The sequence below is a fragment of the Somniosus microcephalus genome, chromosome 21, assembly GCF_052327205.1.
Source record: "Somniosus microcephalus isolate GS21.2 chromosome 21, FLI_Smic_1.0, whole genome shotgun sequence".
Taxonomy (NCBI): domain Eukaryota; kingdom Metazoa; phylum Chordata; class Chondrichthyes; order Squaliformes; family Somniosidae; genus Somniosus; species Somniosus microcephalus.
In genome coordinates, this window is record NC_141007.1 from 57,856,002 (window position 1) to 57,880,363 (window position 24,362).

A 24,362-nucleotide genomic window follows, 5' to 3' on the forward strand; every position below is an offset into this window, starting at 1 on the left:
ATCAGCCAAAAGGAAGTGTGCCAAACAGCCTCTGAAGAACAGTTGGTGCATAAAGTTTGGAGAAGTATGGATGAGACGCTATGGTCATTCAGTATTAGTTACACCCGAGTACTTGACTATTCCAACGCACTCCCGGCTGGCCTCCCACATTCCACCCTACATAAACTTGAGGTCATCCAAAACTTGGCTGCCCATGTCCTAACTCGCATCAAGTCCCGTTCGCCCATCACCCCCTGTGCTCACTGACCTACATTGGCTCCTGGTTAAACAACGCCTCGATTTCAAAATTCTCATCCTTGTTTTCAGATCCCTCCATGGCCCCGCCCCGTCCTATCTCTGTAATCTCCTTCAGCCCCACAACCCCCCCGAGATATCTGCGCTCCTCTAATTCTGCCCTCTTGAGGATCCCTGATTCCTTTGGTGGCTGTGCCTTCTGCTGCCTAGGCCCTAAGCTCTGGAATTCCCTGCTTAAACCTCTCCACCTCACTGCCTCTCTTTCCTCCTTTAAGACGCTCCTTAAAACCTACCTCTTTGACCAAGCTTTTGGTCATCTGCCCTAATTTATCCTTATGTGGATCGGTGTCAAATTTTTTGTCTTAAAATACTCCTGTGCAGCACCTTGGGACAAATTACAACGTTAAAGGTGCTATATAAATACAAGTTGTTGTTGTTGTTGTTGAGCAAACAGTACAGTAATATAAACCTTGCTGCCCACAACGTACAGGTTGCTGGAGGGTATGTGTGAACCCCTGATGTTCCACTGCTGGAGTATGCACCTTTGCTGTTTACATTTTATTAATGCTAGTGGTTTAAATGGGGAGGGATTATCAGGCTGTTGTCGTAGTCTGGAGAAGTAGTTGGGGTTGACAGTGGACAGGAGATGCATTCAGCTACCTGAAATTTAGAGCTTTCAAAGTGAGAATCTAGCAAAACGAAACACAACCGATCCCCAGCAGGTACTGTGCTGGATTCCAAAAGAGTAGAGTTGGATGGTACGATAGAATCTTTGAAGCCCTACTGTATGGGTTTATTCCAATGAAAAATTAATCGTATTTTTGCTATTATATTCGTTACATTAATATAATTTATATCTAATATATATGGTGATCTCCAGGTGACTGCAGTAAACTTGATGTCTCACAAGAAGCAAGAGGTTTACTAAAAGATGCTGAGAACAGTTTTCACATGCTGGTTGAATGCCTCTATAATGGCACTGTGAAGGTTGCTGATCTGCAGTTGCTCCTCAGGAAAAGAAAGGAATACACCGCTTTACTTCAAGCACGTAAGTGTGATATAATACAAGATTGCACGATTAACTCTGTCACAACACTGGCTTTATTAATATATACGCACACAGCATCGATCCATGCCCTTAGCGGTTACAGTGCAGTACAGCTTTCGATCTGCGTATTCTCCTGACTCACATACAGAAAATGTGGTGGAAGAATCACTTACACAGAAAAAGTGGCACTCCTGCTCCTCCGGGCCCCACAAAGAGAAATGTATTTGCTTACCATTTGGGTGTTGGGAAGGTAGTCACTCCAGCTAATAGGCCATTAGAATTGCCTCAGGGTCCTATCAGAGCGACAGGACCCCGATTCGCATATGGCAGACACCTCGACTGCCCCGCGCTAAAATTGCCGCAGGCCAGTATCAGAATGGGAAAAGGAGCTGCTTGATTGTAGCACCCATTCCGTCTGGTTTCTGCTGGGTGGAGGGAGTTGAAATCCTTCCCTTTGTGTGTCTTTCAAACTAAGAAGTTGCTACTTCAAGATGTCCTTTGCAAACTACAGCCAATACATTCCAACATTCTGATTCAACGCAGGGTAACTTAATCTTAGTCTAGTCTGAGGCTGCTGCTGGCCAACAATGTATTACAATACGATAGCAAAAGCTCGAGGAACAGCACCTCATCTTCCGATTAGGCACTTTACAGTCTTCCGGACTCAATATCGAGTTCAACAATTTCAGATCATAACCTCGGCCCCTATTATATTTTTATATATTTTTTATTCACACCTTTGGTTTGTGCCTTTTCCCTTTTTTTCTCTCCCACATGGCAGCTGTCTCTCTGCCAGCACATTTTGCACTTCATCTAGAGCCGTCTTTTGTCTCTTTACCTGTCCTATTACCACCTCGTCTCGTCTTGAATATCTCGTAATGTCTCTTCACCTCTCAGACTTTCCCCTTTGTTCTTTCATCCCCTCCCCCATTTCCCAGCCCCCAAACCAGCCTTTTTATCTGTTTCATTTCCTGCTTTTTTTTCTCAGTTCTGAAGAAGGGTTTCGACCTGAAACGTTGACTCTGTTTCTCTCTCCACGGATGTTGCCTGACCTGCTGAGTTTTTCCAGCGTCTTCTGTTGCTATCATGTATTACAATTATCAGCAACACTGTGTTTATTAGCTATAGTGTCGATGCAGCAATGTGCCTGCCCAACTGCACGCTTCACTCATTCCAATCCAGCTTCAACCCCTTTTTGCCCTGTAGAAGGGGCCTGAATTCTATTGCAGTGATAAACTGATGGCGTGTGCTTGATTTACAGAACAGAAACACCCAGCCCATCAGAAGACGAGATCCTTTCAAGTTCATGCTGAAAATCTGCTGTCAAGGAGAGAAGAAGAACTTAAAGCCTTTCTGAATGAGAAAAGTGCCATCGGAACACTAATAAATATGATTAAGAAAATTCATGAAACTATTACAGGTACAGTATTGATCAAACTTCCCTTTCTGAAGATGGTGCACGTGTTATTTGAGAAGCTGATCGACAAAGGAGAGACTACAGATCAGGGAATTCTCAGTAATTGTTTATTTATTTAACGTAACGTGAATCTTTCAAACAAAAGGTTTTTTTTAACCTAAACTTGTAAGCACGTTTGGACACAATATGGGAATAATTACCACAGTTTGAAGCAGGAATAATCTGCATTGCCACTCACTATAATACCTTCTCACACGCCACAAACTCTGATATATACACATATTGTTTTGAATGAATAAAGAAAATATTGGCCCGTATTTTCCGATTGCAGGCCTCCCACGGGCAGAGGCCTGTGATCTGGAAAAATCTGTCCCCTTTACCTGAGGGCTCCCGGGACGCACACGCTTCCACTCCTGGGCCTCACCAAACTCCAAGTGCGCAGGGCCCAGGAAGACCTGTCAAATATATGAATGGAGATCAATGAAAAAACATAGTAAAACTTTAAATACATTTTTTTTTTTAAATCACATTTTTAAAATGACTTGAAATTACAATAAATTAAGTATTTTAAACAAAAATTTAACTTTTTGAAAAAAATAATTATAGTTTTTTACAGGGCTAAAAATAAACTTACCTTTTTTAAAGTATTTTTTAAATGATAAATCAGTGAAAAAATTTTTTTTCACTTCTTTTCAACTCTTATCCTGGTAAAAGCAGGCCGTACGCTTTTACCAGGCGTAAAAATTGTAAGTGTTTTCTGCAAGCAGAGGGTCTGCAAAAAGTGGAACTATTCGACCAGGGCAGCCGGAGGTTCTGTCAAGATCGGAAATGCCGGTTTTCAGCACATGCGCTGTGCATGCCTGAAACCGGCATTTCCGATGTCCCTACGGGTGGGTACACAGCGCGTACACACCAGCAGGGATCGGAATATATGGACCATTGACACATTTACTGGGTCTAACATTTCACCTCGAGAAATGATCATTATGGAGGCCAAATACTTCTGTTCTTTTATGACCTTGTAGATGTCTTTTTCTGGCACAGGCACAATGGGCCAAATGGCTTCCTTCCATGCTGTATCATTCGATGATTCTATGTGGGAATGTGATCGTTATTTGTGCATTTAGTTGCAAAATTCCAATTCATTATTTGGAACCTTCTCTTCATAGTAACTCCAATCATCTATATTCTATGAATGTAATCGTTGTTACTTTTCGATCATAATAGAGTTCCTGAGTGCATGGTCTGTTCAGAAAGATGTAGGGCACGAAATTAGGTAGCGCTAACTTTTAACTTTTTGAAAAGTCTGCGCCCAGTGAAATCCATTGAAAAATTGTTGCAAAATTGGACGTTTTGGCCCCGGGAGTGAAGTGGGACGGTAAATGAGGCACTAATGGTCTCAGTGGAGTGCTGCAGGGGCGCTATTGCCAGAGCACTACGCAGTTTCAGCTGATTTGCGTCCAGCTATCAGCCTTCAAGCCTTGACTCTGGCTTATTCCAGCTCTTAAAGGGGAGGTCATTTCAAGCTGCAGCTGCTCATTGTCAGCATTGCTGCTCTTGAGTGCGACCTCTCAGCGACTGAGACAGCTTTGTGCCATGGCTGCTGAGAGGGAGAGGGCTACTCGATTCAGCGATGAGGAATTGGATATGTTCAGCAGAGTTATGGCCGACAAAAAAGTTTCCCCAATATGGCGCCTTTAAATAGCGTACGCGGAGCCCACTCCTGACTGCAACTCGACAGCTGATGCTGTCGTCGTTAGCGCCAGGCGGTAAGTGCGGGGGCGCAGACGAATTTTGCACCAGGGCACTGTGCACAGCGATGACGTCATCATCGCCGGGCGCGGCTGAGCAGGGCGGTACCTACAGGAGCGGGCGCTAACTCTTAGCACCTCCGCAAAAACCCGGCCCAATTTAGCCCATGGAGGCGCTAACGGCAGGCGCAAAGCAGCCAAATTTCGCACCCATAAGTTTTCATAAAAAGGAATATTTTTCCAATTTTAGCTCATATTCTGATTAAAACAATAATTATTGGCCAGGGTTTATAAGATGAAAATGAAGCTGTTAAATTATTTTATTCTGGATGGCCAAATGACAATGTTTTTAATCATCAACTAAGTGAGCACAGGGCAATCGATCTAACAACTGGGGTTGGCATTTTCCCTCAAGTCACAAGTTAATGGGCACAATTTTGCTCAGAAAGACTTGTACCACAGCCTGGATGTGCACAGTTCGAGTAACTCAATACCTTGTTAATAAATTCAAGAGGAGTGCTGCTGGATATCAAAATGTTTTAAAACAAAATATCAGCCATAAAACTGTACAGCCGCTAGAAAAGTTTAAAAACCTCAAACACAGCAGTACTAGCAACCAAAATGTCCTTTAATTTAAGAAATTAGCTTTATTGTTAAGGTGTTCAAAATCATGAGGGGTCTGGACAGAGTAACTGTTCCCATTGGCAGAAGGGTCACGAACCAAAGGACACAGATTTAAGGGGATTGGCAGAAGAACCAAAGGCGACATGAGGAAAAACTTTTTTACTCAGCGAGTGGTTAGGATCTGGAATGCACTGCCTGAGAGGGTGGTGGAATCAGACTCAATCATGGCTTTCAAAATAAGTACCTGAAAGAAAATTTGCAGGGATACGGGGAAAGGGCGGGGGAGTGGGACCAGCTGAGGTGCTCTTGCAGAGAGCTGGCACAGGCTCGATGGGCCTTCTTCTGTGCTGTAACCATTCTAGGATTGTTAAAATGTTTTATAAGTTAGTGGGTCACTCTTCTATTTTTATGGCTGTATTTGCCGTTAATACAGGAAACTCTTTTTTATCCGGCACCGACGGGACCGGCGTGGTGCCGGTTGATCAAAAAGTCCGGATTACAGAGAGGCATACTTACTAAGGTATGAGAGCCCCGTACACGGCCACAGATCCAGGCATCCCTAGGTGCGGGAACCCCGGTTACATGGCCACAGATCCGGGCGTCCTTGTTGCATGGCAACAGGTGCGGGAACCCCGGTTACACGGCCACAGATCCAGGCATCCCTGTTGCATGGCAACAGGTGCGGGAACCCCGGTTACATGGCCACAGATCCAGGCGTCCTTGCTGCATGGCAACAGGTGCAGGAACCCCGGTTACACGGCCACAGATCCAGGAACCCCGGTTACACGGCCACTAATATGAAGTAAAACTTACCTGAACCTACTCCTGAATTTTGCCGGTTAAGAGAGATTTCCGGTTATTTAGGTGCCGGTAAAAAGAGAGTTTCCTGTAAATATTGAGGTGAATACTGCACATGACACTTGTATAATTTTAATCTGGTAGTACCTGTCTGTTTGAAGATCTGCTCATTAATTGTAAATTCTAATCTAAAGTTCTCAATTTTATTGTCTGAACTGAAACTTAAACTGATTAAAAACTTAGTTTGTCAAATCTAAATATTTTCAATGTCCTTCAAATCTACGCATAATTGACGGTGAATGATGCTGCTTAAGAAATACCTGTGCCTGCTTGCTTTGCAGTCACTGACATAACTTCCCTCGAAGAAAAGCACGGTGCCAGTATCCAATCCATGAGACTCAATGAACTCGTCGAAACAAGATGCTGGACAGATGAAAAATCTAAAAATCAGTCTGCTCCCGATGTTAAATATTATAACCTGAGGGGTGATGTTAACCGTATGGCAGTTACAATGCATGAACTCACAGACAGCAGCGTTCTTCTGAACTGCTGGCTGCAAGCCACAGAAGCGTCCAACTACGATGAAGAAACTTTGGAAGACCTCTGCACCGGGATCTGGGACCTTTCCTGGACTGATTACAAAAACCTGTGCAGGAAAACTAAACAGGGTACCATAACATTCCAGGAGATTGACAGGATGTTTTTCGATCTTAGAGAACGCTCGGATGATATAAAGAATGAGTTATCCATCATGTTCAAAGTGGTAAACCGAGAAGCTTTCCCTCAGGAGAGGCTTAATCAGATCAAAGAGTATTATAAACTTCACTTCGCTGTCAATTCTGCACGAGCAATTCAAGACGTAGTGAAGGAGTTAGAACTGCAGGGTGACTTCAGTAAAATTCAGAGCTTATCTAAAATAGTAAGTATAATTGCTTGTAGATTAGTAACTTTATTGTCATGCAGTTATTGGTAAATGGACCTTTAAGCCCCACTTTCCAAAATAGAACAAATCTTGGACTAGCTGTTGGCTTTATTATTTACTTGTTATTAGTGTTGGCTTTTGGCTTGGGGGGATGTTATATTCTGTTTCTTGGATTAATGGTAGTTGATGAAGTTGCATGATATCTCTGAATTATATAAATATTAACCACATTATCATGGCTGAAATGTAATAGCTGGAGAAGGATTAACTATAAAACATGGCAGGTCACAGTAGTAATAACTTCCAGATAGCGTAGTGGAGGTGAAAACTCATAACAAGAAAATAAAAAGAATTGTCTATTATTTACTGATAGTAAAATGAGGAGAATTATCAGCAATAAATAGTCTGCTACATTCCACAGTTTTAATGATTCATTTACATGAACAATTCAGTACTGACCACATAATTAGATCACAGGTACAATTTGCCAGTGTCATTTTGCCCTACAGCCAATATCTTTTTTTTCATTGTTATTCAGAAGGAAGACTCTTTCAAAAAACAACCTCTAGATTACATTGACAAAGACTTAATTAATACCAAACAACTATTAGTGAAAATTACTCCGAAATGCACAGAGTGCTTAGAGGAATTTGTTCGAAAGCAGACATTTGTAAAGTGGGTGAAAGAAGCTCTGACAAGTAAGTAGAAATATCATTATTTGATTTTTGGATTTAATTCTGGCTTTCCTTTTGCCGCTGTTGCTAGAATTGAAAACATTTTTGCCGGTTCTATTTTATTGACACTTTTTCTTTCTCTCTCTCTTTCTCTGTCACTCAGATTTAAGGGAAGTAAAAGTCTTTGTGGACCTCGCTTCCATATCAGCTGGAGAAAATGACATGGAAATTGATCGTGTCGCCTGCTTCCATGACGCAGTGATGGGATATTCTCCCTTCATTTACGAACTGCAACAGGACACAAATTTTGAAGAGTTGATGACTTCTGTAGGCAAAATCCAGAAGGCTCTTCAAAGTGATCCACAGCTTCCAGATAAACTGGTAATAACCTGAACATATTTTAATTCTGGCCCACTCAGTCGCCGGGAGTCTGCAAATTTACTTTAGTTTGATGCTTCAACTCTGGAACTGACCGAGACTACTGAAGCTGTGAACTCCAAATTTTAATTTCTTTCTTCCTTTAGAGAGATTCAGCTCGTTATTTGGAGTGGCTGAAAACCTTGAGGGAAAGTCATGGATCTGTAGAAACTTCCGCCCTGTCTCTCGCAGCAGCCATCAATAACAAAGGAATGTATACAGTGGGCAACTTTGAACAACTGCATGAAGAAAAGGTACTTGCATCTGAACAGAGGGTTAGTAAAACCAGGTGTAAGAAGGAAGCTGTGGTGATGCTTCAACTGTGGTAGGGTGAGGTTGGTTAGGTGGTCCTAGGGTGGGGTTGGGTTAGGTGGTTCGAGGGTGAGGTTGGGTTAGGTGGTTCGAGGGTGAGGTTGGGTTAGGTGGTTCTAGGGTGAGGTTGGGTTAGGTGGTTCGAGGGTGAGGTTGGGTTAGGTGGTTCGAGGGTGAGGTTGGTTAGGTGGTCCTAGGGTGAGGTTGGGTTAGGTGGTTCGAGGGTGAGGTTGGTTAGGTGGTTCGAGGGTGAGGTTGGGTTAGGTGGTTCGAGGGTGAGGTTGGGTTAGGTGGTTCGAGGGTGAGGTTGGTTAGGTGGTCCTAGTGTGAGGTTGGTTAGGTGGTTCGAGGGTGAGGTTGGGTTAGGTGGTTCGAGGGTGAGGTTGGGTTAGGTGGTCCTAGGGTGAGGTTGGTTAGGTGGTTCTAGGGTGAGGTTGGGTTACGTGGTTCTAGGGTGAGGTTGGGTTAGGTGGTTCTAGGGTGAGGTTGGGTTAGGTGGTTCGAGGGTGAGGTTGGGTTAGGTGGTTCTAGGGTGAGGTTGGTTAGGTGGTCCTAGGGTGAGGTTGGGTTAGGTGGTTCTAGGGTGAGGTTGGGTTAGGTGGTTCGAGGGTGAGGTTGGGTTAGGTGGTTCTAGGGTGAGGTTGGTTAGGTGGTTCGAGGGTGAGGTTGGGTTAGGTGGTTCTAGGGTGAGGTTGGGTTAGGTGGTCCTAGGGTGAGGTTGGGTTAGGTGGTTCGAGGGTGAGGTTGGGTTAGGTGGTTCGAGGGTGAGGTTGGGTTAGGTGGTTCGAGGGTGAGGTTGGGTTAGGTGGTTCTAGGGTGAGGTTGGATTAGGTGGTTCGAGGGTGAGGTTGGGTTAGGTGGTTCGAGGGTGAGGTTGGGTTAGGTGGTTCTAGGGTGAGGTTGGGTTAGGTGGTCCTAGGGTGAGGTTGGGTTTGGTGGTTCTAGGGTGAGGTTGGGTTAGGTGGTTCTAGGGTGAGGTTGGGTTAGGTGGTCCTAGGGTGAGGTTGGGTTTGGTGGTTCTAGGGTGAGGTTGGGTTAGGTGGTTCTAGGGTGAGGTTCGGCTTTGTGGTTCTAGGGTGAGGTTGGGTTAGGTGGTTCTAGGTTGAGGTTGGGTTAGGTGGTTCGAGGGTGAGGTTGGGTTAGGTGGTTCGAGGGTGAGGTTGGGTTAGGTGGTCCTAGGGTGAGGTTGGGTTAGGTGGTTCGAGGGTGAGGTTGGGTTAGGTGGTTCTAGGGTGAGGTTGGGTTAGGTGGTCCTAGGGTGAGGTTGGGTTTGGTGGTTCTAGGGTGAGGTTGGGTTAGGTGGTTCTAGGGTGAGGTTGGGTTAGGTGGTCCTAGGGTGAGGTTGGGTTTGGTGGTTCTAGGGTGAGGTTGGGTTAGGTGGTTCTAGGGTGAGGTTCGGCTTTGTGGTTCTAGGGTGAGGTTGGGTTAGGTGGTTCTAGGTTGAGGTTGGGTTAGGTGGTTCGAGGGTGAGGTTGGGTTAGGTGGTTCGAGGGTGAGGTTGGGTTAGGTGGTCCTAGGGTGAGGTTGGGTTAGGTGGTTCGAGGGTGAGGTTGGGTTAGGTGGCTCGAGGGTGAGGTTGGGTTAGGTGGTCCTAGGGTGAGGTTGGGTTAGGTGGGTCTAGGGTGAGGTTGGGTTAGGTGGTTCGAGGGTGAGGTTGGGTTAGGTGGTTCGAGGGTGAGGTTGGGTTAGGTGGTTCTAGGGTGAGGTTGGGTTAGGTGGTTCGAGGGTGAGGTTGGGTTAGGTGGTCCTAGGGTGAGGTTGGGTTGGGTGGTTCTAGGGTGAGGTTGGGTTAGGTGGTTCTAGGGTGAGGTTGGGTTAGGTGGTTCGATGGTGAGGTTGGGTTAGGTGGTTCGAGGGTGAGGTTGGGTTAGGTGGTTCGAGGGTGAGGTTCGGTTAGGTGGTTCGAGGGTGAGGTTGGGTTAGGTGGTTCTAGGGTGAGGTTGGATTAGGTGGTTCGAGGGTGAGGTTGGGTTAGGTGGTTCGAGGGTGAGGTTGGGTTAGGTGGTTCGAGGGTGAGGTTGGGTTAGGTGGTTCGAGGGTGAGGTTGGGTTAGGTGGTTCTAGGGTGAGGTTGGGTTAGGTGGTTCGAGGGTGAGGTTGGGTTACGTGGTTCGAGGGTGAGGTTGGGTTAGGTGGTTCTAGGTTGAGGTTGGGTTAGGTGGTTCGAGGGTGAGGTTGGGTTACGTGGTTCGAGGGTGAGGTTGGGTTAGGTGGTTCTAGGTTGAGGTTGGGTTAGGTGGTTCGAGGGTGAGGTTGGGTTAGTTGGTTCTAGGGTGAGATTGGGTTAGGTGGTTCGAGGGTGAGGTTGGGTTAGGTGGTTCTAGGGTGAGGTTGGGTTAGGTGGTTCGAGGGTGAGGTTGGGTTAGGTGGTTCGAGGGTGAGGTTGGGTTAGGTGGTTCGAGGGTGAGGTTGGGTTAGGTGGTTCGAGGGTGAGGTTGGGTTAGGTGGTTCGAGGGTGAGGTTGGGTTTGGTGGGCCAGGGCAATGCTGGAAATAGAACCCTTATTGACAAGACTGAGCACTCTCAGGTCAGATATACCATAGGTCAAATTCAAAGCAAAGGCTGCCACTACTTTGCCCCAACACTGTGCTTTAACTCCAAACTCATAAAACCTCACCCTTTTACACCTGTGTGAATTTCTTCCATTTCTCACATCAGTTATATACAGAGGTAAATGTCACGCACGCAAATTCCTGATATAGACTCTCACCACACAAAGCTCTGTGCCAGTAGCGCTAAAGATGACAACTTAGCTCATGGTTTCTCAAATTGATATCCAGTAGGGATTATGTTGCGACACCACATAGTCATTTCACATACATAAAGGGAACTTCTATCCTGGGTTCACTTAGTGGTGAAAAGACAGTCCGCTAAAGCAGTTCCATCACACTCCCCATCAATGACTAGTTTAGCCCTGAAATAATAGAAGTAGAACAGGAGTTGGACCAGAATCTGTATTTTATCGAGTTTGTGTGAATCTTTCCCTTTCCGTCAGCACTGATTTAGTTGATAGATTTCTTAGTTTCCCCATGAGTGGCTTAGACTATGTTGGTTCAGGCCCTGGTCACAAGATAGTCGCCTCTCACACCACCACCCCAAGTGACAGAAACAGATTGCCTCAAACTGATGAAAGCACACAATAGTAGCAGCTGACCAAGTTAAGTGTTGCATGGCACAGAGACTCTGATACTTAGGGAAAAAAAGAAAGACTTGCATTTATATAGCGCCTTTCACGACCACCGGACGTCTCAAAGCGCTTTACAGCCAATGAAATATTTTTGAAGTGGAGTCACTGTTGTAATGTGGAAAACGCGGCAGCCAATTTGCGCACGGCAAGCTCCCACAAACAGCAATGTGATAATGACCAGATAATCTGTTTTTGTTATGTTGGTTGAGGGATAAATATTGGCCAGGACACCGGGGATAACTCCCCTGCTCTTCTCCGAAATAGTGCCATGGGATCTTTTACGTCCACCTGAGAGAGCAGACGGGGCCTCGGTTTAACGTCTCATCCAAAAGATGGCACCTTCGACAGTGCAGCGTTCCCTCAGCACTGCACCGGAGTGTCAGCCTAGCTTTAATGTGCTCAAGTCCCCTGGAATGGGACTTTGAACCCACAACCTTCTGACTCAGAGGCGAGTGTGCTACCAACTGAGCCACTGGCTGACACTGTGTGATGATGCAGACATGTCCAACTAAAACACAACCAACAGCTGACCACTGATACAGCCTCAACAACCTGACAACTCAAAAACATAGTATTACATAGAAATGTTAACATGGAAGAATGCCATTCAGCCCAACCAGCCTGTTTTGGTATTCATCCCCCACACGAGCAGTAGTCCTAATTCCCATATGCCCACCTTGTTCCCATATTCCTTTATTTCCCTTTCCTTCAACCACTGCTCTAACCTAATCTTAAATGTTGAATTGGTCTCTGCAGGTGAGTATACTCGTCAGGAACTCACAAGTATTTTATATACCCTCACTTGTTCACCATAATGAAGGGGACTCACAGCGAATAATTGAAATTGGCAGTTAATTCAGAGTCTCCCGTTTTGCCATTTAAATAAAAAAGATAATTTGTCTGACTGCTGACAGCCTTGATTCCTGCTGCTGCTTATGGAAAATACTTGTGTTACTTTTCCCCCACAATGACATCATTAGAGGAATTAATGGCTCAGAATAGGGCTGACTAGAGGCAGCATTCACTATCAGTGGACTTACTTTTGTGGGTGATTTCAATATTTTGAAGTCTCCTGCTCTGCATCACATAAAAGGAGGTAGATAACTTAAGGTGATCGGCAAAAGAACCAGAGACGACGTGAGGGAAAACTTTTTTATGCAACGAGTGGTTAGGATTTGGAATGCACTGCCTTGTGCCTGGGGTGGTGGAAAAAGATTCAATACAGGTAGACTATCCTTTATCCGAAAACCTCGGGACCAGCCGTGTTTCGGTTTTCAGAGAATTCCGGATTTCGGAAGGTGGGTCGGCGGGGGGTCGTGTGCACGAATTACGCTGACGCTCAGCGTAAGTCGGCGGGGGTCGGGGTCGGCGGGGGTCGGGGCCGGCGGGGGTCGGCGGGGGTCGGGGCCGGTGGGGGTCCGCGGGGGGGTCGTGCGCACGACTTACGCTGACGCTCAGCGTAAGTCGGCGGGGGTCAGGGTCGGCGGGGGTCGGGGCCGGCGGGGGGGTCGGCGGGGGTCGGGGCCGGCGGGGGTCCGCGGGGGTCGGGGCTGGCGGGGGTCCGCGGGGGGGTCCGCGGGGGTCGGGGCCGGCGGGGGATCGTGCGCACGACTTACACTGGACTTACGCTGAACGAAAAAACCTTCGGTTTTTAGAGGGTTTCGGTTTTCGGAAGTTCGGATAAAGGGTAGTCTACCTGTAGTAGTTTTCAAAAGGGAATCGGATAAATACTTGAAGAAGAAAAAATTGCAGGGATATGGGGAAAGAGCAGGAGAAGTGGGACTAACTGGATTGCTCTTCGAAAGCCAGTGCAGACTCGATGGGCCAAATGGCCTCCTTCTGTGCTGTACTGTTCTATGATTCTATGATGATATGAATGGAAAGCATTCACCACTAGACCACCATGCCCAGAGGCGTATTTACTATCAGCTTCTGATTATATAGAAAAACATACACTTTCAATAAAGCGTACACAGTACATCCCTACCCTTCACATAAAACCAGAAGCTTGTTCTCTGCTAATTAATTTTCTGTGAGTTGTATGCAACCCATAGTGTTGGATCGAAGTCGTGCTGTTTGATCTGAATTTATTTATAATCTTGTTTAGCTGTCATTAGGAAGTGTCCTCCGGCTGAGTCTTTATGATGAGAGCACTAAAGAATGGAAGGAATACACATTGGAAGAACTGAAGGAACTGCAGAACAAATTAATGCTGATGTCGGGAAGAAGAGAACGTGGGAAAGAGGAAGTCGCCAGATTCATGGAGGTGAAAAAAAGTATTAAATAAAAGCATTTGCAAAATAGCTTGTCTTTAATGTCTAAATCAAACCTTAAAACTAATTTATTGAGGCAAAGAGAATTTATTTTTGCTCAATAATTCAAATAACCAGCCTAGCTTGTTGGACTAAATGAGGAAAGACAGCTCAAAGCAATTTATGCCCACCTATTTAAAGAGAGGCTCTTACCCTTTTCCTGGGCGTACTGGATCAACTGGACACAGCAAATGCAGGAAAATCAGGCTCACACTCACCCATAAGAGAGCTGACTCGATTTTCCTGTTTACTTGTCTTCATGCCACCCAGGTGATCCAGCGCGCCAAGGCGCAGGACCAGGACAATCATCCCAACACCCGTTAACCCAGAGTGTTTCAATGATCAGACTATCCATGTGTATAAATGCAGCTCCTTCAGGCTGACTGGCATAGTAACTCAATGAAGCTTCTTCGCCAGCACTGTTCCAGCACTCAACTGTTTTTAATATATAACATTTGCAGCAGTGGACATAAGAAAGAAAAGTACAAAAAAGTGACTGGTAATTGTTTACAATCATTTGATATTTCAAAGGAAACTGATGGCAAGACTCTTTTAGTGTGTAAAATGTCTGTATAAACAGCTTCTTCAGTTAGTAATGCACTGTTTTTTTCAAAGTAACATCACGTTAGAGCACCAATCATGATTAGAAATTTGTACAGCATTTAAATAGTTATTACATTTTTATTGCACTTCTAGCAGTGCATTTAAATAACCTAAGCCCTAAATTCTCTGCTGCAAGTTCAGCTAAGGCAATTTATTTTAATATTTATATTCTTGAACACATTTTATTTCCCACAGAATTTTAACAATGTCCAGAGGCTCGGAAAGACATTCATTGAATTGTACTCATCTGGAAACATGCTTTACAGAAACTGGGAGGCACGAGTGCTCTGCAGTAAAGAGAGTGATGTCTGCCTAAAAATGGACTTTAATGTCAAAGAAATTGGACATCTAGAAATAGGTGGAGATGTCACCGAGCAGCTACAAGTATTGTGCAGAGCACTGGAGACGTGCCTTCAGGACTGGTGCGAGTTTATTGAGAAGAGACGAGCGCAGTTCTACTATCTGAATTACTATACAGCAGAACAGATTGTGTATCTGTGCTCAGAACTGGGAGGCTTTGTTGCTGGGAAGCCTTTGTGTGAGCAGGTGATGACAATGCTGTCATTCATTAAACCTGACTGCACTGCGAAGGATATCAGAAGTGCGATGCCTCAGCTATTTATATTGAATGAGAATTCCGAAGATGAGGAGCTTTTTATATTGAATGAGAATTCCAAAGATGAGGAGCTTTTTATATTGAATGAGAATTCCGAAGATGAGGAGATAGGTGACTTCGTGCTGGGAGCTGGGGAGAGTGAAAGTGAGAGTGAAGAGGTTGATGTGGATTTGAGAGACTTTCCTCTACTTATTGCAAGTTCACTAGGGTACAGTCCAGAAAGAGCTAATATTCGGACATCTACTCAGAGCCATGATGAGGAAGGTGATAATGAATTAATAGAGTTCCAGTATGTTGAGCCTGCTGAATTCCAATGGTCAGAGCCTGCCCCGTTCCAACATATTGAGCCTGCAGAGTCAGTATGTGAGGAAATGCATGATGCTGGCATATCAAAGATGTTTTCCCAAATAGAAAATGCAAGTTTTTCTGAGCAGATTACACTCCTCTGGAACAAATTTATGCAAAACATGACTGCTTTCTTAATTGACCATTTAGATATATTCGCTTTTGGCGACTTACTTAGCTGTCTCTCGGTTAAGAATGAGACAACAGTAAGGAGACAGCTTCCTCCCTCTCTGCATCACGGAAAACCGAATCTCATAGTCTGTGCACAGCCCGAGATCTTTAGGGCTGCTTTATATGTCTACATGCAAAATCAAGAGCAGCCTCTGCCGACCTATGATGAAGTTCTCTTGTGCTCCGAGGAAACGACTTATGAAGAAGTCGAACTGTTTTTACGGCGGGCTTTGAGCAGAGGGTCTCGCGAACAGAAAATCCATACACTAATACATGCCGATTGCCTGAGTTATGAAACGAGCGTCCGATTTGGAGAATTGTTTGAGGAATTGATGCGTCACTGTAATCCAGAATATCAGTTTGTTGTCATCTGTGATGCTAAGCGCCAGCACTGCTACATCCCATCATATCTCAGTTATTACAAAGTACCTGTAGGGCTGAATATTAAAACAGAAGCCATTCAGCAGTACCTGGTAGATCATTTCACTGTCCCTTTGGGGCAGGACTCTGCAGCTCAGGTGTTCCATGACCGGCTTTCTGTCAGAATTGTATCGTCAAAAAGTCCTGGCGTGGGTAGGTACCAAAGTCTGTACTTTTTACCTTTGTATTCTAGTACAGGAAACTCTTTTTTATCCGGCACCGACGGGACCAGCGTGGTGCCGGTTTATCAAAAAGTCCGGATTACAGAGAGGTATAGTAAAAGGTACGAGAGCCCCGCACACGGCCACAGATCCAGGCATCCCTGTTGCATGGCAACAGGTGCAGGAACCCCGGCCACAGATCCAGGCATCCCTGTTGCATAGCAACAGGTGCAGGAACCCCGGTTACACGGCCACAGATGCAGGAACGGCCACTAATATGAAGTAAAACTTACCTGAACCTACTCCTGCATTTTGCCGGTTAACAGAGATTTCCGGCTATTTGGGAGGGGGAACAACATTGAACAATTCTAAGATTTGGGGAGATATAACCATTGCCAAAAAACATCTGGAAGTACATTTCTCCCTCATTTCCTATTGTGCTTATTTTATACTGTACATGAGAGGCCTTTTTGAGATCAACTTAAATTTCTGTAAACCAACACTTATAAGCCTCATGCATGGGTTACCATGACATAGGATTAATAATAATCTTTTTACTTTCAAACAGAGTTTCACATCAGCCAGAACCTAGGGGGAAAAATTCGGTTGCTTTGCGCCTCCCTTTAGCGCCCTAAGAGGGCCTTTAAGAAGGGGAGGAAGGCCTGCAGTGCCACGGCGCAACGTGCATGCGCTGTGGTGCAACATGCATGCGCTGCGGCACGTAGCGCCACGATATTCCCTCGCGGCATCCCAAGAGGGAGGCGGGGCGCTTCCAGTAGCACCCCGCTTCCCTCTTGGGGCGCTACCATTCAATTTCAGCCACGGGGGTGTAAGGTAGCACCCCGGTGAAGTTAGCGCCCCAAAGGGGGCGCGACACAATCTTTCCCCCCTCGTGTCCAAATACAAGCTTTCTAATAATTCTGATATTTGTTTTTCATACAGGAAAGTCCCTCTACGTTGACCGACTGTATGAAAAACTGTTAGAGTACTATCCTGGAAACCGCAATGCTCTGAAGAGAATCCGATTAATTAAGCCTGCGATTGATGAAAACCGGATAGTTCAAAAGCTGCGCGATCTTCCATACATGTGCGATCTTCGACAGCCAATGATATTCCATATCGATGCAGCGCCTGTAAGTAACCATCAAAGTTCATGGCCCCCAGCGATGAACAGGGAGGCGGGGGAGCGCGGGAAAACCTGGCAAAACCCAGGACGTGGAGGCCCTGCTGACCGTAACGGCAGGTCCTTATTTAAATAATCTGCTGCAGACTCCCGGCCAAAAGGACAGCAGCTGATGGGACCCGCTTCCTTCCTGCGGGGGTCCTGCTCGCCTGCTCAAAAGGGCAGGTTAATATCAGGACACGGCGGGAAGGAAGCGGGTTCAGATGGGGTAACTGACTCGCATTCTTTTAACTGCCCTCCAGGCCCCACCGCCCAGTTTCCACAAGGTGAGGCAGTTGAAATCGGAAGACAGTAAGGTCTATTTTCAGCAGGTTATCTTCTCCCTGAAAATGTCATGAAAGTTGTACAGGAAACTCTCGATTTACCGGCACCTAAATAAGCGGAAATCTCGGTTAACCGGCAAAATTCAGGAGTAGGTTCAGGTAAGTTTTATTACTTGCCTTCCTCGATCTGTTGCTGTGCAAGGGTGTGGCTGCAGCTGTTGCTAAGCTACAGAGATGCTTGGAACTTGTGGCCATTGTTCTGCACCTGTTGCTAAGCAACAGGGTTTGTTGCTTTATATGGAGCTCTCAGCTCTCCGTATCTTTTACTATAGCTTTCGGTTATCCGGAATTTTTGATGAACCGGCACCACGTCGGTCCCGTCGGTGCCGGATAAAAAAGAGTTTCCTGTACATGTTCTCCAGAATTCTTCTAGAATTGTGGAAGATCATCCCTTTTACAACACTGTCACTCGCTTTCTAATCTTTGTCTTAATTCAATTTACATGGGACAAAGCCTTGCATGAGACACTGTGTAGCTCGCTGATATCAATCTCCTCCTCTCTGACATACTTCCACACCAAGAAAGATGAAATGCAATTTCTCTCATTTTTATTGGACTTGTCTCCTATCTTCTTCTTCTTAGGCAGTCCCTCGGAACCGCGGATGACTTGCTTCCACACTAACAATGAGTTCTCAGGTGACTGATGAGTCCAATGCGGGACCTACAGTCTCTGTCACAGGTGGGGCAGACGGTGGTTGAAGGGGCGGGTGGGTGGGGTGCTTGGGTTGACGTGCGCTCCTTCCGCTGCCTGCGCTTGGCTTCCGCTTGCTCCCGGCGAAGAGACTCGAGGTGTTCGGCGCCTTCCCGGATGCTTCTCCTCCACTTTGTGCGGTCTTGGGCCAGGGATTCCCAGGTGTTGGTGGGGATGTTGCACTTTTTCAAGGAGGCTTTGACGGTGTCCTTGAAGCGTTTCCTCTGCCCACCTGGGACTTTCTTGCCATGTCGGTGCTCCAAGTAGAGCGGTTGTTTTGGGAATCTCGTATTGGGCATGCGGACGATGCGGCCCATCCATCGGAGCTGATCAAGCATGGTCAAAGCTTCGATGCTGGGGATGTTGGCCTGAGCGAGAACACCGACGTTGGTGCGCCTATCCTGCCAATGGATTTGCCAATGTCTCCTATGCCTGGAGTATCACAGAACCATACATGTGAGACCAAAATTTTGAAACTCTCGATTATCCACCAATTTTCATTGTTCTTTGAGGGATCTCCATCCATTATGGAGGATAATAGAGGCTCTATGTACTGGGTGTTTTAGATACCAGAATCATTGCATAAGCACTGTTCCTCTTCTGAAAAATAATTAAATCTTAGTAAAGGTCCAGTTGTTCTTTCGAAATATGAAGTCGACCGTTTCTGGAAATGAGCGTAGATTTTGTGTCGGGGTTTATGTTAATCTTTATGGTTCTTTTCCTTTTGTAAGGTAAGGAAAAGGCTGGAAGAATTCCTTTTCAAGATTCTAATATTAGGATTCCTGAAGAACAGTAAGGGAAGGATCTGGAAACGCAGCACGGCTCATCTGTACATTGTGGAACATCTGGATGCTAATGAGTTCCTTTGTAAACCGCAAACTCAGCAGGTGGTTCAGGCTATAGTACTTTCAAAGCAATATTTCGCAGTTAACATTTACACCTTGTGATATCTCTTAAGATCCTGAAGTGTAGGACTTCTGACTGCAGAAGTTCATGCAGAACACTTGACACGCTCAAATGATATTCCTCGGTGCACACTTTTTACACAGGTTATGTTTCTTTTAAATGGGTTAATACTTATGTAAAATAGTGTAACACACAAATGTAGTATGAGTGTGTTAAGCGTTCATATGTGAACTATACCAATTGAAAGTTCCACCCTTAAAACATAATTTAAAGGGAAACAGGAAAATCTTAAATGTTTTCTGCAGCAATAGGCTGTTCACCTGGTTACTGTTAGCTGGAGGTTTGCCATTGAACCAACCATTTTCAAATTAAACAGGACCTGTACCTGGATTAATCAGCCACTTGTTCACATGAACCAACTAAAAGACCAGATTATTATCAGTAAAAATTGAAACCACGAGCTGATTTAACAAAATAATGATAGTTTCTCCCATAATGTGGTTATGAATTAACGAGCATAGTATCTGTTTCTATCACTTAGGGGGTGATTTTCTCAATGGGGAGCTTTTGGAGACGGGGCTCCCACTTGTCGGGTTTGAGTCCCGCCTCCATCAACTTCTGGCCAACCCACGCTATTTTCCCTTGATTGACCTTGTTAAGCCCGCCCAGCAAAATTTTTGACCGATGAATTGTCATCGTTTGACAGCTCTGTGAAGCTGTCAAACACTGACATTCTCTGTAGTTTGATGCGGTCTTGAATTCAAGACCTCATCAAACCTCTTTCTTTTGCAAAAATGAGATGGTTGTTGCATTGGAGAATGCAACAGCCATCTGTCATCTCTACCATGGAGGTGCGAGACTCTCCGCATACACACTGATTGAAGCCTGCAGGAAGAAACAAAGGTAAGTACACTTTTTCTAACACTTTGCACTTACCTCAGATACTCACCTCTCCACACTTGCACCCATCACTTACCTCCACAGCGCACTTTTGGACCCCTCCGGCCCCCGCAGACCCTCTACTCGCCTCGGTGACCCTGGCGGGTTTCGGAGCCTTCGAGAAACCCACACTTGTGAGGGCAAAAAGGGGATAATCCTATTTTCTGCCTGTTAACTACTTGTTACCAGGCAGTTAAGTGGCTTTAATCCCTTCCCGCCTCCAAGGAGATGGGACCCGGCGCAGGACGGCTACCTGACTCCTGGCAAGATGGCATGGAGGGTTGGGGGCCGGTTGGGCACCCGCCCCCAAATTCGGCCATTTTCCTGGCAGTCCCGCCTGCCCAGGGCTGGCAAAATCGCCCCCATAGAGTCAACAGTTGTGGTTTAATTATATAGGTTACTATTTAGTAAAATTCAGTGTTATGAGAGCTCTCCTACTTTATATAATTACATTATTTTCTCGCTGAAATTCTTAGGAAGTTAACCTATCTTGATTATGGAATTGAAGTATGGCCCTTTTCTGTGCTTGTTGATTTCTTTACACTAACAAATGATAAAGCTGCTGTTTTGTCAAGTATAGTGGGTGCAACTCTAAGAAAGAGAAATTTGCACCTTAAATGATATTTCTCCTTTCCTATATGCTTTTCTTGTAGGTAAACGTGGGACTTCTAAGTATCCTACCAACAATTCACTGCAGACCACCAAGAGAAGTCCGCTGGCTTGAATTAAAAAAGCGCGAAGGCACCTACCATAATATTTTGGAGCCGTTAATGGATGAGGAGGAGTTTGTCAGTGAAGCCATTCAGAGACCCTACCAATATCTCCGTAGATTCAGTACAAAGAAAAACATTGATCAATTCGTGTACAGAAATTGCATTGATAAAGGACATCCCGCTGAATGTCTAACTTTATTTCTCCAATACTGTGGACTAAGGGATCCTTCCTGGGCAGAGTTGAGAAACTTTTCTTGGTTTCTGAACATTCAGTTAAAAAACTGTGAGCAATCTATATTTTGTAATCCTTCGTTTGTTGAAGATACCCTGGTTGGTTTTAAAAACTTCATTGTTGATTTCATGATTATCATGGCTCGAGACTTTGCAACGCCATCTCTGAACATTTCAGACGAAAGCCCTGCTTTCTCAGCCTTTCAAGCAGATGAAGAGCTATTTCCATATATAATCCGGAAAAGATGGGAAACCTGCCCTCACCCATACATATTTTTCAATGCAGACGGTTTTTCCATGACTTTCCTTGGTTTTCATTTGGAAAGAAATAATAGCAGTGGCTTTAATGCCGTGGATCATCGCACTCGCGCGATTCTGATCGGAAATGTCATGTCTGCAAAGCTTGAAAATGGACTCAGCCTGCAGAAGATAAGGTTTAACGAGGATTTTGACGATCTTCCCAGAAAAGAGAAACTCCGAAAGCTCTGCCTGGTACTTGGTGTCAGCGAGGCAGTAGATCCAGATGAGACCTATGAACTAACTGCAGACAACATGATGAAAATGTTCGCCATCCACATGCGCTTTAGATGTGAAATTCCTGTCATCATCATGGGGGAGACTGGCTGTGGGAAAACGAGACTGATTAAGTTTCTTTGCGACTTACAGAAAGGCAAGCATGAAACTGAAACTATGAAACTAGTTAAGGTACATGGAGGGACAACAGCAGAGACAATCTATGCAAAAATTGGGGAAGCAGAGGAGCTTGCCATTGAGAACAAGCATAAATATGGCTTGGAGACGGTCCTGTTCTTTGATGAAGCGAACACCACAGAGGCCATTCATGCCATCAAAGAAGTTCTCTGTGATAAAACAGTTCAAGGTAAAGCAATGAAATGCAACACCGGTTTAAAAATAATAGCAGCCTGCAACCCTTACAGAAAGCATTCTGAAGATATGATTGAACGCCTGGAAATGGCTGGGTTGGGATACCGAGTTAAAGCGGAGGAGACCGAAGACAGACTGGGAAACGTGCCTTTGAGACAGCTGGTATATAGGGTGCAGCCTTTACCACCAAGCATGATTCCATTGGTATGGGACTTTGGGCAGCTGAGTGACAAAGCTGAATCGGCTTATACTAACCAGATTGTGCAAAGATATATCCAAAGCCACAAGCTTCCTTTTCTGCATTCTAAAACCATAATAATGGTCCTAGCAGCCTCACAGCGATTCATGCGGCAAAAGAAAGATGAGTGCAGTTTTGTGAGCTTAAGAGATGTGGAACGATGCATGAAGGTTTTGGTGTGGTTTTATGAGCATAGAGAAATTCTATTTGTCTACCCAGACCCAAATAAGAATATCTTACAAGCTCTGATATTGGCGGTAGGAGTCTGTTACCTTCCTTCACTAGTGCACAAGGAAGCATATTTAGAAAACATATGCAGTTTTTTCCCTGAAGCTTATGATTCGCTAAATGCAATTCAGTCTCAAATTGTCCGTTGTCAAGATCTTTTGTTGAAAAGTATAAAAACAAGAGAAACAATAGCAAAAAATGAGGCCCTAAAAGAGAACGTTTTCTTAATGGTCATTTGCATTGAGCTGAGGATCCCACTCTTCCTTGTTGGAAAACCTGGTAGTTCAAAGTCCCTGGCAAAAACAGTTGTACTGGATGCTATGCAGGGACAATCTGCTCACTGCGAGCTGTTCAAAAATCTGAAACAAGTCCACATGGTGTCATTTCAATGCAGCCCTCATTCCACCCCCGAGGGGATCATCAACACCTTCAAACAATGCGCACGCTTTCAGCAGGGCCGAAACCTGGATGAATATGCTTCCGTGGTCGTCTTAGATGAAATTGGCTTGGCTGAAGACTCTCCACAGATGCCGTTAAAAACTCTTCATCCATTGTTGGAAGATGGTTGCGTCGACGATGACAATCCACTCCCTCACAAAAAGGTAGGCTTCATTGGAATTTCCAACTGGGCCTTGGACCCTGCCAAAATGAACCGTGGGATTTTTGTTTCCCGATTGGATCCATGTCAGAAAGAGCTCATTGAGACGGCCAAAGGAATATGTTCATCCGATCCTGTTTTGCTACTCAAGGTGCAGCATCTCTTTCCCACCTTTGCCGAAGCATATTTAAAAATATGTCAAAATCAAAATGGGCAGTTTTTTGGACTTCGCGACTACTACAGCCTTGTAAAAATAGTTTTTATTACAGCTAAGGAGACAAAACGTGAGCCAACAAAGGAACAGCTGGCTGTCGCCATCTTACGAAATTTCAGTGGTAAAGATGAGTTCAATCCACTTAAAATTTTTCTCCCTACTTTGGACACTTTTCCTCAAACAAGTACACTGGAGATGGTGAAAAAAAATGTCACAGCAGTTTCCAGTGATGGAGAGTGTCGCTACCTGTTGCTCCTTACCAAGAACTATGTTGCCCTTCAGATTGTACTGCAGCATGTGTTTCAAGATCTGGATGACAAGCCTGAGATTATATTTGGGTCCAGTTTCCCAAAAGATCAGGAATATACACAAATTTGTAGAAATGTAAATCGAGTGAAGACCTGCATGGAGACTGGGAGAACGGTAATACTTCTAAATTTGAAGAACTTGTACGAAAGTCTTTATGATGCTTTAAACCAGTACTACGTGAACCTTGGAGAATACCAATATGTGGATCTGGGCTTGGGAACGCATCGTGTCAAATGCAGAGTTGACAGGAAATTTAGACTGATTGTTATTGAAGACAAAGATGTCGTCTATGAGAAGTTTCCCATTCCTTTGATCAATAGACTTGAAAAGCACAGCCTAGACATGAGTACTGTGCTTAACCTTCAGCAGCAAGGTATCACCAAACAATTGGAGCTATGGGTCAAGGAGTTTGTGTCAGTGAAATGTGATGGCAATCAAGGCGAACTAATGTTAAAACCTTCAGAGGTGATCATCGGATTCCACGCTGATGCATGTGCAAGTGTACTCCTGCAAGTTCTGGACACGGCACACCTGACAAATGAAGGTACCTTTGAGGATCCTAGAACAATACTAAAATCAGCAAAACACCTTCTTCTCAACTGTGTGACTCCAGATGCTGTGGTTCGCTTAAAGCACTCAAAGCTAGGGGATCATGAAGTCAAGGAGCAATGGAAAGAATATTTTGTTCAACAACACCATAGATCACTATGTGATTATATTCACCAACATCTTGGTGACACAGAGACACGACGGCACAATTTTGTTGAGGTAATAATGTTGAAATCTATACATTAGAAGAATTTCAGTATTGACTCCAATTTGGGGATTAGTCTATGTAACAATTTGAAATTAGATTATGGGATCTTAGTTAACTTTCAATCATGTTTTGATAA

General features: G+C 44.9%; 1 protein-coding gene across 1 annotated transcript in view; it reads left to right on the plus strand.

Annotated features, from left to right (window-relative positions):
* The window catches only part of LOC147102854 (E3 ubiquitin-protein ligase rnf213-alpha-like), a 175,188-nt gene that overhangs the window by 76,162 nt on the left and 74,664 nt on the right, over nt 1-24,362 (plus strand). The window contains 11 exon segments of the mRNA XM_085963739.1: nt 1,115-1,282; nt 2,544-2,702; nt 6,214-6,791; nt 7,333-7,492; nt 7,632-7,849; nt 7,993-8,139; nt 13,491-13,649; nt 14,494-16,003; nt 16,954-17,144; nt 18,940-19,095; nt 20,707-24,237. Of these exon segments, the coding sequence (XP_085819865.1) occupies nt 1,115-1,282; nt 2,544-2,702; nt 6,214-6,791; nt 7,333-7,492; nt 7,632-7,849; nt 7,993-8,139; nt 13,491-13,649; nt 14,494-16,003; nt 16,954-17,144; nt 18,940-19,095; nt 20,707-24,237 (6,977 nt within the window).